The sequence below is a fragment of the Balaenoptera musculus genome, chromosome 4 (assembly GCF_009873245.2).
Source record: "Balaenoptera musculus isolate JJ_BM4_2016_0621 chromosome 4, mBalMus1.pri.v3, whole genome shotgun sequence".
Classification (NCBI taxonomy): Eukaryota; Metazoa; Chordata; class Mammalia; order Artiodactyla; family Balaenopteridae; genus Balaenoptera; species Balaenoptera musculus.
In genome coordinates this window covers 49,034,257-49,048,311 of record NC_045788.1, presented here as the reverse complement: position 1 = coordinate 49,048,311, position 14,055 = coordinate 49,034,257, and the positions used below count along the sequence as shown (strand labels likewise).

General features: G+C 43.5%; 1 protein-coding gene across 4 annotated transcripts in view; it reads left to right on the top strand.

Annotated features, from left to right (window-relative positions):
* Positions 1 to 14,055, top strand: part of TNIK (TRAF2 and NCK interacting kinase) — a 407,791-nt gene that overhangs the window by 379,872 nt on the left and 13,864 nt on the right. For 2 of the 4 annotated variants that reach the window (XM_036850970.1, XM_036850969.1), the window contains 6 exons: positions 1,719 to 1,848; positions 7,352 to 7,516; positions 9,632 to 9,743; positions 9,957 to 10,043; positions 10,546 to 10,716; positions 12,538 to 12,681. In XM_036850970.1, coding sequence (XP_036706865.1) covers positions 1,719 to 1,848; positions 7,352 to 7,516; positions 9,632 to 9,743; positions 9,957 to 10,043; positions 10,546 to 10,716; positions 12,538 to 12,681 — 809 coding nt within the window. The remainder of the gene's footprint in view (positions 1 to 1,718; positions 1,849 to 7,351; positions 7,517 to 9,631; positions 9,744 to 9,956; positions 10,044 to 10,545; positions 10,717 to 12,537; positions 12,682 to 14,055) is intronic. The other 2 variants (XM_036850972.1, XM_036850971.1) reach the window with 1 other exon arrangement.

The following is a 14,055-nucleotide window of genomic DNA, read 5'->3' as shown; positions in this document are numbered from 1 at the left end:
GATGCTCAACATCACTAATCATTAGAGAAATGCAAATCAAAACTACAATGAGGTATCACCTCACACCAGTCAGAATGGCCATCATCAAAAAATCTACAAACAATAAATGCTAGAGAGGGTGTGGAGAAAAGGGAACCCTCTTGCACTGTTGGTGGGAATGTACATTTTTTTTTACTTTTTTAAATTTATTTTTTATTGAAGTATAGTTGATTTACAATGTTGTGCTAATTTCTGCTGTACAGCAAAGTGACTCAGTTATACATATATATACATTCTTTTTTCTATTATTTTCCATATGGTTTATCCCAGGATATTGAATACAGTTCCCTGTGCTATGTAGTGGGACCTTGTTGTTTCTCCATTCTATATGTAATAGTTTGCCTCTGTTAACTCCAAATTCCCAGTCCATCCCTCCCCCACTCCCTCCCCCTTGGCATCCACAAGTCTCTTCTCTATGTCTGTGAGTCTGTTTCCGTTTCATACGTACATAGGTTCATTTCTGTTGTATTTTAGATTCCACATATAAGTGATATCATATGGTATTCCTCTTCAGAGATGCTTTTTTAATGTATGAGAAGCAATTAAAAGAAAAGAACAAAATGGTAGAAGATGTAATTAATACACCTGAGAGAAACAAACCCTGGTGCCTTTCCTATTTTTAAAAAACCCACTTTACAAGAGAGTTGGCTGCACAGTAGGGTAACAATAGGTGCAGCATTGAAAACTGAAGTCCTGCAGGTGAGCCGCATTGCCCGCCTGGTCCTCAGTTTCCCACGGTGCTGTGCTCTGTGCCAAGGGCCACAGCAAGCCTCATTCTCCGCTCTCAGGGCAGAGGTGTCAAGATCCTATTCCCTTCTCCCACTGTATCTTAAACACAAAAGCAAGAGACAAACTGGAAATAAATATACCACAGTGTGAGGTGATTACAGAGATTTTAGAAAGTACTAGACACTCTTGAGTTAAACAGCCTCGTTAATGGGTGCCTGGTATACCAGAATGCCCTTCATTGATATTCTTCTCTCTAAATAGTGTAAAACCCACTTATGAAATGATTATTTTTTATACTCCTACTCTGTGCCAAGCTCTATGCTGGGTACTAGGTATACAGGGATGAACAAAGAGACCAGAATTCTGCCCTCAAAAGCATCTGTTCTAATGAGAGAGAATAGAAAAGTTAAAAGAGTCAAAAGGATAAAGAATTACAAATTGTGGTGGGAACTATTAAGGAAAAAAGGATGAAGAGAAAGAAGAGGGGCTAGTGGGATAAGACACTGATGGGTGGTGAGAGAAGGCTTCTCAGGGAAAGTATCAGATAAGATGAAATCACATAAATGAGAGGGAACCAGCCAAGAGCCAGGGTGAGAGAGAGCTTTCCAGGCAGAGGGAACAACATGTGCAAAATTCAGGGCGCCTGCTGGTCAGAAACAGGGTAGGGAGGGCTTAGAGATCATGCAGAGCCCGGTTGCTCATGCTGGCTGCCAGGTCGAGAGCAGGTCCAGAGGGGACGCTGCAGAAGTGGGACCTCAGTTCAAGCATCCGTGCAGCATTAAAGATGAAAGCGGAATGTACTTCAGGCCACTGACCTTTACACTTAAAATGGTTTAAATGGTAAATTTCATGTTATGTATATTTCACTACAATAAAAAATATTACTGTGGACAGGAAACAGGTGTTCGCTAAACATACACTGTCGTGAATGTTGTTCCTTCCCATTTCAGACCCACAGGAGCCCCCGGGAGCGCTGAGCAGTACAATGTGGGAATGGTCGGCACGCACGGGCTGGAGACCTCTCACGCAGACACTTTCAGCAGCAGTATTTCAAGAGAAGGGACCTTGATGATAAGAGAAGTAAGTTGGTATAAAAACTGTAGAAGAAGTGCATTTCTTAATTGGTTTTTATATTAGAGCTTTCCCAGAGGATGCTTACTGCTTGTATTTTAGGGAATGGGGTGGGGGGAGGGAGAAGGACTCGTGTTTCTAAATGGTTGAGTGATTTTAATTGTCTTCCTTCTTTCCTGCATCCTTCTGAGCTTAATCACATTTGTCCAGATTCTTCAGTGGAAGCTATGCAAATCGGAATATAGCATTTGAGCCTGAGGATATAAGGCTGGCAAACCCAGATGTTTCCTACCACAGGAAAACAGAAATGAATGGTCTATCCAAATAACATCAGTGGCCTTGTTATGCCTTCTCCTCCCCATCCCAGGTTTTATCCTTGTGGATTTTATGTAGAAAATGCTCAGTAGTTCCAAGAAATGGTGATATCATCTTATCTAGTTAAATTAACATTAAAGACTATTAAGCTGTACTGGTGAAAGAACAAAGAAATACGAAGATGTACTTAAAAATGCACCTTAGCACTTTGAGGAATTTTGTCTTTTTAAACTCTAGGAACATCATTTGGGGACAGGGGGCACACATTCCCTTGCACCTGTCCCTCCAACATGCACTACCTCCCCATTGTATCTGTGCCGATAAGAAGGGCCTGGACACATTAGAATCTGTCTTTTCTTCTTTTTCACTTCATCATCACCGTGCAAGCAGGTCTTTTCTTGGAAGGAAAGTAATGTCTGGAAAGGAACATTGGGCAAAAGTTACTTGACCTCTCCCTGCAACAATTTTGTCATCTATAAAATTTCATAAGTAATAGTATATGACTCACAAGATGATTGAGGGGATTAAATAAGTTAATGCATGTAAGCATCCAATAAATGTTACCTATTCTATTTCCATAGCGTCAAGCTCTCCTTTTACTTGTTATCGCTTCCCACTCTTCCTTCTGAAACACAAACGTATATCATCTGCCATTCCCCTTCCTCAGCCAGGGTAGATTGGAAAACAGTAATAGCAGGCTTTGCTTTCCAAAAAGGCAGAGGGCATCTCATTTTTGTTAGAAAGAAAGGAACTGTAGTTTTGAGATGAATAAGGCCTTTGAAATAATAATGGGCAGTAGAGCTATAACTGGAAGACTAGTTCACAAAGCAACTTGCTAGAATTTCGTTTTATGGCCTTGCCGAATCTTTCAAGTAGGCTTTAAAGAGCCCTTTCACAGAAGCCTGAAATGAAAAATGGACTTGGCTGCTGAAGTTGACATTGTGTCGTGCTGGCATATAAATCTCCCAGCGCGGTGAATGGATACTTTCAATGCAAATGTAGAGGGCTTCTCTCACTAGACCTTGCCACTTGGGAAAACATGAGGGGAAATGTTCTGGAATGAGTTACTCTCTGACTCCAAATAAAAGGACTCCAATATCTAATGTGGTTTCAAATTTGCTTGAGTCGTTAGGACAGAGTCAGTACCTTGACGTGGATATTTGGAGCCACATTTTTGAGTTCAGTTGCCAGCCGCATCCAAATGGCTCCATATTGTTGAAAGCATTCCAATACTCTATGACCACAGTCAATCACCTTGAAAATTGCATTCAGCAGTGTCATATATGAATTTGATCTATTGCAGGCCCTAAAATCTTTTTGTCCTCTCAATTTCTAAATTGTTCTTTTTATTTTTTATTTTTTTTTAATTGTTCTTTTTACAAACGTGGGCTTTTAAAGTAACAACCTGAGTTGAAATCCATTAAAAGTATGTGTATTAAAAAGATAAATACAAATTAAAGTATGACAAAAGGATAAGAAAATAAAAACTCTTTATGGTTCAGTTCCCCAAGATGAACATCAAGGAGAATCACTTAACTCGTACTTCTTGTTGGAGTGGACCAGATGCTTCTATGGGGGCACGCTGGCTCTCCTACCCATGGTCTTGTCAGAGGCAATCCCCCCTTGTAGTGCACACCCCTGCCCCTGTGGTTCTACCTTTCCCCCTCCTACAGCCCCATAGGACCTTTCTTTACTCTCCTTCTAGAATACACCACACCAGCTGTCATCTACCACTTTGTCCACAGGGACCCATCTCCTGGAAGAGCTCCTCTTCCTCCCCCACTGCAGCCCACTCTTCACCCAGCAGACCCCTGGGGGTCTGGCTCAGCTTCCCTTCCTCCTTGAAGCCTCTCCTGGGACTCCGTGGGCCTCTGTCCATAGCACCTTCCTTATTGCCCAGCTGGTATCTCTCCAGGGTCTGTCCACCCACTGAACGAGGATACCAGCTTACCGTCATGAAGGCTCTTTTGGTTACAAGTACTAGAAAAAAGAACTCACAACAGATTAAGAAAAAAAAGGCGGAGTAGGTATCAGAGATTCAGAGGTGTTTCCTAGAAGGAATCCAAAGGCAGAAAGCAAGTTGGGACCCTGTATAGGGTTGGAACCAGAAACTGAAAAGGGATTAGGAGCTCAGGCAGCTTCTTGTGTGCAGATCTCTGGCTCCCTCACTGCCTGTCTCTCCTTACCCTCATCTCTGTTTCCTCCACTTTTCTCCCTTGTTCTCTCTGTCCACACACCAGCTTCCTCTTCCCCCTCAAGCACGTGCTCTCACGTCTCCACACCCACCCTCCCAAGTGCAAGGTGTTCACCACATCCCAGTTCAGCTGCCCAGCAGAGACCGACCAGTATCTCTCAGGCCTAACTGGAAATTCCAGTGGGAATCTGATCGTGCTTGGCTCAGGTGTGCGCTCCTGGTCCAGTCAATCAGCTGTGTCTGAGGGCGGAGCCACATAGAACCGCAGCCACCAGAGCTGGGCTCTGCTTCCAGACAGCCTCCGTTCAGACCCTGATTTCACCACTCACAGCCCATGTCACGTGGGGCAAGTTAATTGAATTCTTTACACTGAAGCTTTTCCATCTGTAAAATGGGGATAATATAAGCTAGCCCCCGGTGGAAGTGTGAGGAGATGAACCTAAGGTGTTCAGCGCGATACCCAGCATCTACTGATGCTCAGAACATTCTAGCGCCCGCCGCCATGGGACTGGTGAGGGCATGAAGATCGTAGAGCTCTTTGGGGCTCTGTTAATGAGATCGTAGAGGACAGAGCTGCTGTTCATTTATCTTTGTGTTCCCAGCAGAATGGCACACAGAAGGTATTTAATTCTAGAGGGTGCTGGTTGAATGAACAAAAGGGTGATGACTCAGAAGTGGGAAGATTCAGGGGTCACTGCTGAATTCCTTCAAGCTTCTCACTGTCTGGGCCATTTCCCCCCCCTGAGCCTCTTCGGGTCTTTCTTTGATAACCAGTGTGTCTGCATTAATTTTTGGCTTGAGGCAGAACACTGCTGATACAAGAGAGACCACAAAACTCTAAAGAGACAATGTGCGATTTATGCTACTGGAAAGTTGGAGGGAAATGGCAAAAAGCTTTTCAGTATTTGAACAGAAGTAAGAAGGCGGGAGAAGCTGCCCAGTACACAAAAAATAGGGGATAATACAATAAATTAGGACTGAACCCCTTAAATGTAATTTAGAAGATGAAATGTTCAGATGAACACTGTGACAAAATGAGTCCAGAAAATGCCCCTCTCCTGGACAGTCGTGGGCCAGAAGTATTGTGCCCAGAAACACAGAGGGCGCTAAGGCTATCTATCCAGTTATTTCTCAAGCTTCCTAGTAACGTCAATTACATGCACCCCTTCAGGAACTTGGGGGTCTGTTTCATCTTTCCCCAAAAAGTGCCTCCTTTCACTTCCAGCCAGAGGCAGGTGCAGAGCTATAACTGCAAGACCAGGACAGGCTCCGGAAGGAAGAAGCCAGGCCAGTGAGGTGGTCAAAGAAACAGCACGAACCCTTCCTTGCCATGCCAGCCCCAAACAAGGCAGGGAGTGTGTCTGCCTTGCTCCTGATCGATTCCTTCATGTTCAGCAAAATGCTTCACACTTAGTAGACACTCAGAAATGTTGGGCAAATGAATGAAAAAGAGAAAAGGCAAAGAGGGAATCATTACTTAATCAGGCCTGCTGTAAGAAACCTCAGTGAGCCAGTCATATAAATGTGAAATCAGAAAGTGCAATACTAGCCAGGACTACAGTGTGGGCACTGGCTTTTTGGGAGCGGGATTTTCTTTTAATTCTGTATGTCGTCCCTAGCATCTTTGAGAGGAGGCTTTGCTCTCCACGGCAATAATTTCCAACGTGTTAGGTCATGCAACCTTATCAGTAAGAATTTCAGGGACTGCCACATAACACAGTGTATTTATTTGTTTACAAATTATGCATTTGTCCTACTGCACTAACATTATATACTTTATAAAATACCTTTAAAGGACATTAAAAAGGAATGCTATAGGCTGCCCTCCACAGCTCGGTTTATGCTGACTCTGGTGGCCGCCTGGAGGAGATCCTGGAAGGGGAAGGGAGGGGAGAGGTGGGCTCTGGGGATGGGTGCGAGGACCCGACCCGAGGGGAGAGGGATTGGCCCCTAGGGGAGGGCTGACCCAGCTGACTTAGTGGCCCAGAGTCTCTCCCTCACTCCCAAACCTCAGAGGAAGACTTTACCCAGGGCACAGATTCCTCAAGGGCCTGGATGACTCTGGAGGAAGGGCTGCGGGGCCCGAGGTCTGGGTTCCTGCCCCCGCTTGCCCACTCGAGCTTCTGGAGCAGGCAGTGGCGTCCAGCCAAAGCAGGCACACTCCCGGGCTCTGCTGCCTTCACCATCTTGGGCTGTGTGACCTTGGACTGCTTATTTAACGTCTCTGAGCCACAATTAATAAATGAGATAATATTTGTGGGGGGGGGGAAGGATGCTATAAACAATATTTCAGGCGCTTTGCTAGTCATGATAACTTCATCTTTTTTTTTTTTTTTTTTTACCAGCTCCTGGCACAAGCCGCCATAGTTGCTTACCGAGAGATTCAACATTAGTGATAGTGGATGTAAACCCATATTTTCAAATAATCTTTAGATCATTTCCATGTTTTCTTTGTAACTCTCATCAGATATGATTAGTTAATCATTGGTTTGACCTCGTGACGGACAGAGAACCCTGTGAGTTGGGAATCTTCTCTGCATTTTCTTGGAGTACGCTGGGCGTGAATTATTAGTGTTACATATCCTCCTACCGCTTCTTTTCAGCGATATTTTAGGTGATGTTTCTGTTTAGTGGGTTTGTGTCTTTGTAACCTGGTGATGAGACCTGGTGTGCGTGCACAGCGCACACGCACACAGTGCACGGCCCCCTAGTGCCCCTGCGCCCGCGGCATTCCTGTCTTCCTGCAGGGCACCTCCTCATCGTATGTGACCCCTGGCTGCCCTTCATGCAGGGGCATAAGGCCCCAGCGTCAAGCCATGTACTAAACATTAGCAAAGCTTAACTTTTTTCGTATTTTCTTAGATAAGATAGAAATCTGAACATCTTCCCACTCCCCAGTGGGACGGTTTGCAGGCCATGGCAGCTGTGCTGTGTGAGGGGTGACATCGCTCTGTGGCCTTTGCCTTCCCTCTCTAACGGCCACCATGTGTTGTGCCCCCTCAGACGTCTGGAGAGAAGAAGCGATCTGGCCATAGTGACAGCAACGGCTTCGCCGGTCACATCAACCTCCCGGACCTGGTGCAGCAGAGCCATTCCCCTGCGGGGACCCCCACTGAGGGCCTGGGACGCGTCTCCACCCACCCCCAGGAGATGGACTCTGGGACTGAAGTAGGTGCTGGGCGATAGCCACAACAGCTCTGTCCTCCTGCAGGGGGTTCTGAGACCCCGGGCCCCTCAAGAAGGAGGCTTTGCCAAGCTCCCAGAAGCGTGTTTGGTTGGGTTTTATTATACTATATAACTACTTATGCATATGCGCAAATGGACCAAATCCTAGAAGCAGAGCAGTGAAAAGTTCTCAGGTAGCATCTGGACCAAAGCCTGTTTTTACAGAAGCAAATAGTGAAGCTCAGAGAGGTTAAGTGCCTTGCCTAAAGGCACACAGCTGTTTTGTGACAGAGCTGAGACCAGAACTAGGACCTCCTATCTCCCAGGCCAGGAAAGGAAACTTCAACCTATAGAGATTCCAAGGCCAATAGTTGAGGTTCATAGTTACATTAATTTAGTCAAACTAAGTTTGACTTAGGTGAAATAAGGTTGAAATGATTTGTTTATGAAAAATAAAAATAGATACGTTCTCAAAGTGTTCATCTTCCTAAACTCCAAACCGCACAAGAAAGGGAAAAGTGGGATATTATCTTTCCCGCACTGAAAAGAGTCTGGGGAAAAAAGCCAGAATAAACAATCTGCCGGGAAGTGCTTGTAGATGTCGTTGACGGAGCTTGACCAGTCGGATGAGATCACGGTGCTTGGTCATGTTTCATGAATAGTCCTGTGAATCACACATAGACCCTACATGTGTTTATAACGCATACAGTTTATAACGCTGTTTTTGAGGTTGTCCATACACTGAGTTTTTATGATGCACCGTGTGGATTCTAAAGCTATAGAGCAGATGAACTTTGCCGCAAGGAAAAGAACATAGAGCGTTGTTATAGCTTCATGCACTGTGGACAGTTGTTTTCTGCCTGACTTTGGGTACCAAGGAGGACTCCGTGCGGTCAGACCCCACTCCACATTCTGCTGCTTCCCCAGCTCTAAGTGGGAATGCCAGTACTTGCACACCTCCTTCATGGACTTCTAAAGATCAAAGGAGAGAGTGTCTGTGAAAGTGCTCTGTTTGGGAGGGGGAGTCCTACCTTATGGAGGATGAAATGGTTTTGATTTCATAACGTGAAGGGGAAATCTTGAATTAAAGTCAGATTGGGCCTTTGTGGTTTTCTCCTTATGTGTTTAGGGGTCTTGGGATACTGCTTTTATTTTTAAATAAAAACCTGAAAAAAAAAACTAAAAAAATTAAAACTTAAAGACATTTATCCCCCAAAAAGATGCTTCTTATATTAAGTGCAGATCTGTTTATAATATTAAAAGGACTTGAGTGTAAGTAGGAGTGGAGATGACAGACAAAATTGGGAGACGGTTATTGAAGCTCCTTTGACAAAACTCAAAAATGGAATATTGGGACATGAAGCCTTGATAGTTTACTGTTCCCTAGTTTAGTTCTGACTTCATATCTTAATTGTGCTCTCTAAGCCCTTGAGATTATTTTTTAAAAAAGCCCTTAAGGTGTATTGCCTGCAAACCTAGTATCTTCATGAAGTTCCCACATAGGGCATATAAGTATGAGTATCCTTTTAAAGAAACTATCATGGAAAGGAAAAATCTTCATTCCCTGGATGAAATTGTCCCTGAATTGCAGATTTTAAGGCTTCTTGAGCCAACACCAATCCACCTGCATCACCAGGCCAGCATGGAAAGCCCCAAAGGCCCCAAGAGGGAGTCTTTGGTTGATCATGTGTTCAGGATGAAGTGCTGCTGTGTTGCTATGCTTACTTAGTTTACTGCCAATTTGTGTCAGCTTTTCTTAAAACCATTTGGTCAATAGGAGATTGCTTTTACATCGAGGGAGAAATAGGCTCTGTCACTACAGCCGTCTTATCAGATATTAAGGTGCCACGTATGGTCCATAATATAATTTGCTCACTACAGTTCTTGCAGTCTGATGATTAATGAAACCCTGCAGAGGCATAATGGTTAGTGAGGAACCAGTATCAGTAGAAGCTGGAGAGAGAAGCACACACTTTGACTTGGGGGTCAGAGTGTGAACAGTTGGATGGTTTGAAGAGTCTCTAATAATTTTAGAGCCCAAGCAAAGTATTATTAGCATCGTTTGTTGCTGCAGTATATATCTATCTGCTCTTCTTAATCTTCTTGCTTATTGATTAGTATGGCATGGGGAGCAGCACCAAAGCCTCCTTCACCCCCTTTGTGGACCCCAGAGTGTACCAGACGTCTCCCACTGATGAAGATGAAGAGGATGAGGAATCTTCAGCTGCCGGTAAGCTAGAAGGCCCCGATGTTTTAGAAACAGCTTGGTTTTCCTTTCTGATATGACCTGATAAAAAATTAATTATCAGTTCAATAGTTAAGCCATTAACTGCTTAGGCCCTGTCTTAAAGGGAAGACTTTTTATTACTTTTTTTTTTTGATAGGATTCCTCAAACAAAGTTCTTTCTATTTTTTTTCATCTCTTCTATTTTGATTCTGGTAGGAACGCAGAGGTATCCAGGGGGCCTAGGAAAAGCTGTTCCTCAGAGACCTCCAAACTCACCACATATTTCTCAGAAGCAATTTCTGGGTACAGTGCTGTGCACGCAGTAGACACAATAAATGCGTGTTGAGTTGTGTTGAGTTCTAGGTGTGTGCTTCCCACTTCAAAAGTCTGGCTGATTTAGAGGAGAGCCTTGCTTTCTAGAATTCTGCAACTCACTAATCATCAGACTCAACTTAGGCCAGTTTGTCAATTGATAATGTGGAATTTCAAAAAGTAAATCTGTCCTGCATATATTACAGGAGATGAGGATGGTGTGTTTAATTTTATGAGATGAATATTAATTCCCTAAACTACTCAAGTAGTGTCTATAAGCCTGTCTTACTAACGGATAAAACACTGCCTTTATGAATGACATAACTTTATTCTACTAAAAAAGTGTAAAATATTTATAGTTTCAGTGTTTCTTTGCCTTTACCATAATGCACACTAAACAAGGAGAAATCATAGTTATTTGAAGCCCCTTTTCCATATCTCCATTGGTTGTATTTTAAGATGCCACTGACTTCTCTGATTCTTTTTCTCAAAGCTCTGTTTACTAGCGAACTTCTTAGGCAAGAACAGGCCAAACTAAATGAAGCAAGAAAGATTTCAGTGGTAAACGTAAACCCAACCAACATTCGGCCTCATAGCGACACACCAGAAATCAGAAAATACAAGAAGCGATTCAACTCAGAAATACTTTGTGCAGCTCTGTGGGGTAAGTTGGTGCTTTTTTACCATTCATTAATGAATTGACCCTCAAACAGGAATCTTACTATCAGGAGAGCGCTGATTGAATCATGGGTGTTAGAGACCCGATTTGGGACTGTCTCGGCCTCAAGAGAGACCAAGAGCAATTTTATATTTAGAAAGAACTGATACCCTAACTGATACAATTTTATATTTAGAAGGAACTGATACCCAGGATAGCAATGAGATTCAGAGTGACCTTGTCACATAACAGTGATGACCTAAGCCAACAACAGAACTAACTACCACTTAATATACGCCCACTCTGTGCCCAGCACTGTGTGATGTGCCCCACGTCCTGTCTCTGTGATCCATACAACGTTCTGCAAGGGCAGTAATGGCGTGACCTTCATGTGACAGTTGAAAAAGCTGCACAGAATGTTTTAGTGAATTGCCAAAGGCCATACCAGTAGTAGTAGCAAGAGAAAACTTGAAAAGGACAACAAATGATGAGCCTTCCCTTTTAGTTCAAAACATCAACCTGCAGTTCTTGTGAAAAAGATCTGCAGATTTTAGCTGACCTCAGACTCAGAATAGGTGTGATGAGATTCTATCAAAATCCTGGTCTGTGTTACCATAAACATGACATACAGATCAAGGAAGGGCATGGCTCATCTGCACCCATCTAAAATACTACACCTAGTTTGGAGCACCACAGTTTTATAAGGGCAAAAGCATTTGAGTTGTTAGCAGGGATGAGCACAGAGCCTGGAAACCATTTCAGGGGAGTAAGGCTCTGTCCTCTGGAGAAGAGACTATTAGAAGACAACAAGATAACCATGTTTAATATTGACTAACATGTGGTTGAAAGAGCAGACATTCACGTTACTTAGAAGACAGATGTGCAGTAAGCAAAAGAAGTGGAAAAGCTACCCGTTCATAAATATAGGCCATTGCACGGCAGAACTCACAATGTGTGCGCGTGTCTGTGTGTATGTTGGGAGTCAGGGGTGTTTATTTGCCTAGAGATGAATTTTCAAGATTGTAGCTATCCAGACAAGACCACTTACCTACCAGAGTTTTTGTAATAGGAATTACTGCATGGGAGGTGGGCTGGACTAGAGTTAGATGCCTGAGAAGTCCCTTACAGCAGCGGTCCCCAACCTTTTTGGCACCAGGGACCGGTTTCGTGGAAGACAATTTTTCCACGGACAGCGGGGGGCGGGGAATTGGGGACCCCTGCCTTAACAGTCAATATTTCTGTGACTCTTGGGCTATTAATACCTGCACTTGAATTGGCTTATCATTTCCCTAACAAAGAGCAGAACCTTAAGGGATGGGATGTAAATTAAGCTTTGGTGTGAGAAGGAAGAAGGGCTTTTCTTCCCATGGAGTATGGGAATGGGGCACTCTATTATATGTAGAAGGTGGGTAGGCTAGAAATCACTGCATGAATAGGAGTGGGGTGAACCTTGGGAAAGTCTGGAGGTATGATTTATAGAGAGAGCCAAGAAAAGGGCGGGTGTTACAGGAAAGGAATAAAGGCAGATTGTGCTAGCATCACATCCGTGCCTCAGGCTCCTCTTGAGAAGAACTCTATTTTAGGTAGTAAAGGGCTACATGTAATGAATGCTGCTACTACTTTATAAAAGAAAACTAATTTCATTACCAAAGGGACAGTGATTTAATTACCGTCTCAGAGCTACTACTTCTACACTCCCTACTGTAGTACCTGCTTGCCCATTAGTTTATATTTACAAGTCACAGTTTCTTAGGTTTTAAAGGGACCCTGCATGCAGAAGAGTAAAGTCCATAAGAGTCAGTCTTGGGATGCTTCTTAAATTTGCAGGTGTAAACCTCCTGGTGGGAACTGAAAATGGCCTGATGCTTTTGGACCGAAGCGGGCAAGGCAAAGTTTATAATCTGATCAACCGGAGGCGATTTCAGCAGATGGATGTGCTAGAGGGACTGAATGTCCTCGTGACGATATCAGGTATGTTGCTGGGATGACCAAGTCCTCCAGGTCTACACAGATGGGAAAGGTGATCACCTCACTTCTGAAGGAATAGTAAGCTCTGCCCTTCCCAGCCAAAGAGCAGAAAGATAAATTATGGCAGTAGGGCCAGAATGACATCACCCATGTTTTGTAACTCCAGAGATTCTGACCTTCAAAGGGAAGTCTCTCACCTCTGCCTGAAATCTGAATCAGACAGAGACATACCACCACGGCTGTGTACGTATGGGCCTTCACCCTCTGCCAGGACTCAGCAAGGATCCTTTTAAGACGTCTGCACTCCGGTCATTGCCATCTACTCTCAGGTGGAGAATATAAAAATGTAGGCTTCTGGATGAAGTGGGAGATTGATATTGACATATATACACTAATATGTATAAAATAGATAACTAATAAGAACCTGCTGTATAAAAAATAAAATTCTAAAAAATAAAAAAATAAATGTAGGCTTCTGGGAGTGAGAAATTTTGCAAGCAGAAACTTCTCTGGTCTCTTTTCTTATAAGAACTGCTTTAGTTTATAGTTCACTGACATTTTAGCAAGTGCAGCTGGCCCATTGGGTGATTAGTCTGCAAGGAGATTGGAAGGTAGGAATCATTGCCACCCTCTGCAGCTTTCCAGTTCCCAAAAAGAGCTTAAAAAAAAAAAAGAGAGACAAAAGTGAAGGCCTTACTACTGACAAGTTAAAAATGTAACCTGAAGGAGTCTATGTTCTTGAAAGTTTTTTCTTTTGGATGGTGTTTGAAGGAGTTTAATAAATAATACCCCCCTTTTCCCCTCCCATCCCATCCAGTATGAAACCGACAGTACCCCTGCACATTAGAACCACCTGAGGAGATGTGAAAACTCCAGGATGCACCCCAGACTAGCGGGTCAGAATCTGGGAGTGTGGCCCAGGTCTCAGAAGCTTTCATGGCTCTTGAGGTGTCTCCACTGTGCAGCCAAGTTTGAGAACCAGCCATTGTTTTGCAAAGAGAAACATAGGGCTTCTCTTGGGTTGAACCTTGAATAAAGTTTAACTCTTCAGCTGTACTTCTGTTTTGAGAAAATGCCCTCATTTGATGCTACAATTTCCTCTTTTACCTGTCCATTGAATGCTCAGTTTCATCTCTTTTTATCCTCCCCAAATAAGGGTTCGCCAAGTAAATTCTTCTTGTATTATCATTTGAGTTTAATTCAGCGTACTCCTTTATTCTGGGTAATGCGTTCTTGATTGCAACACTCCCAAATCAAATTTAAAACCGTACATCTGCCAGTCACCTACCAAAAGTGGAAATGATATCAGAAAATTCATGTTCAGACTTCATTATGTTGTTAGTGACACATCCCATTTTTAAAAGTGCAACCATTTCC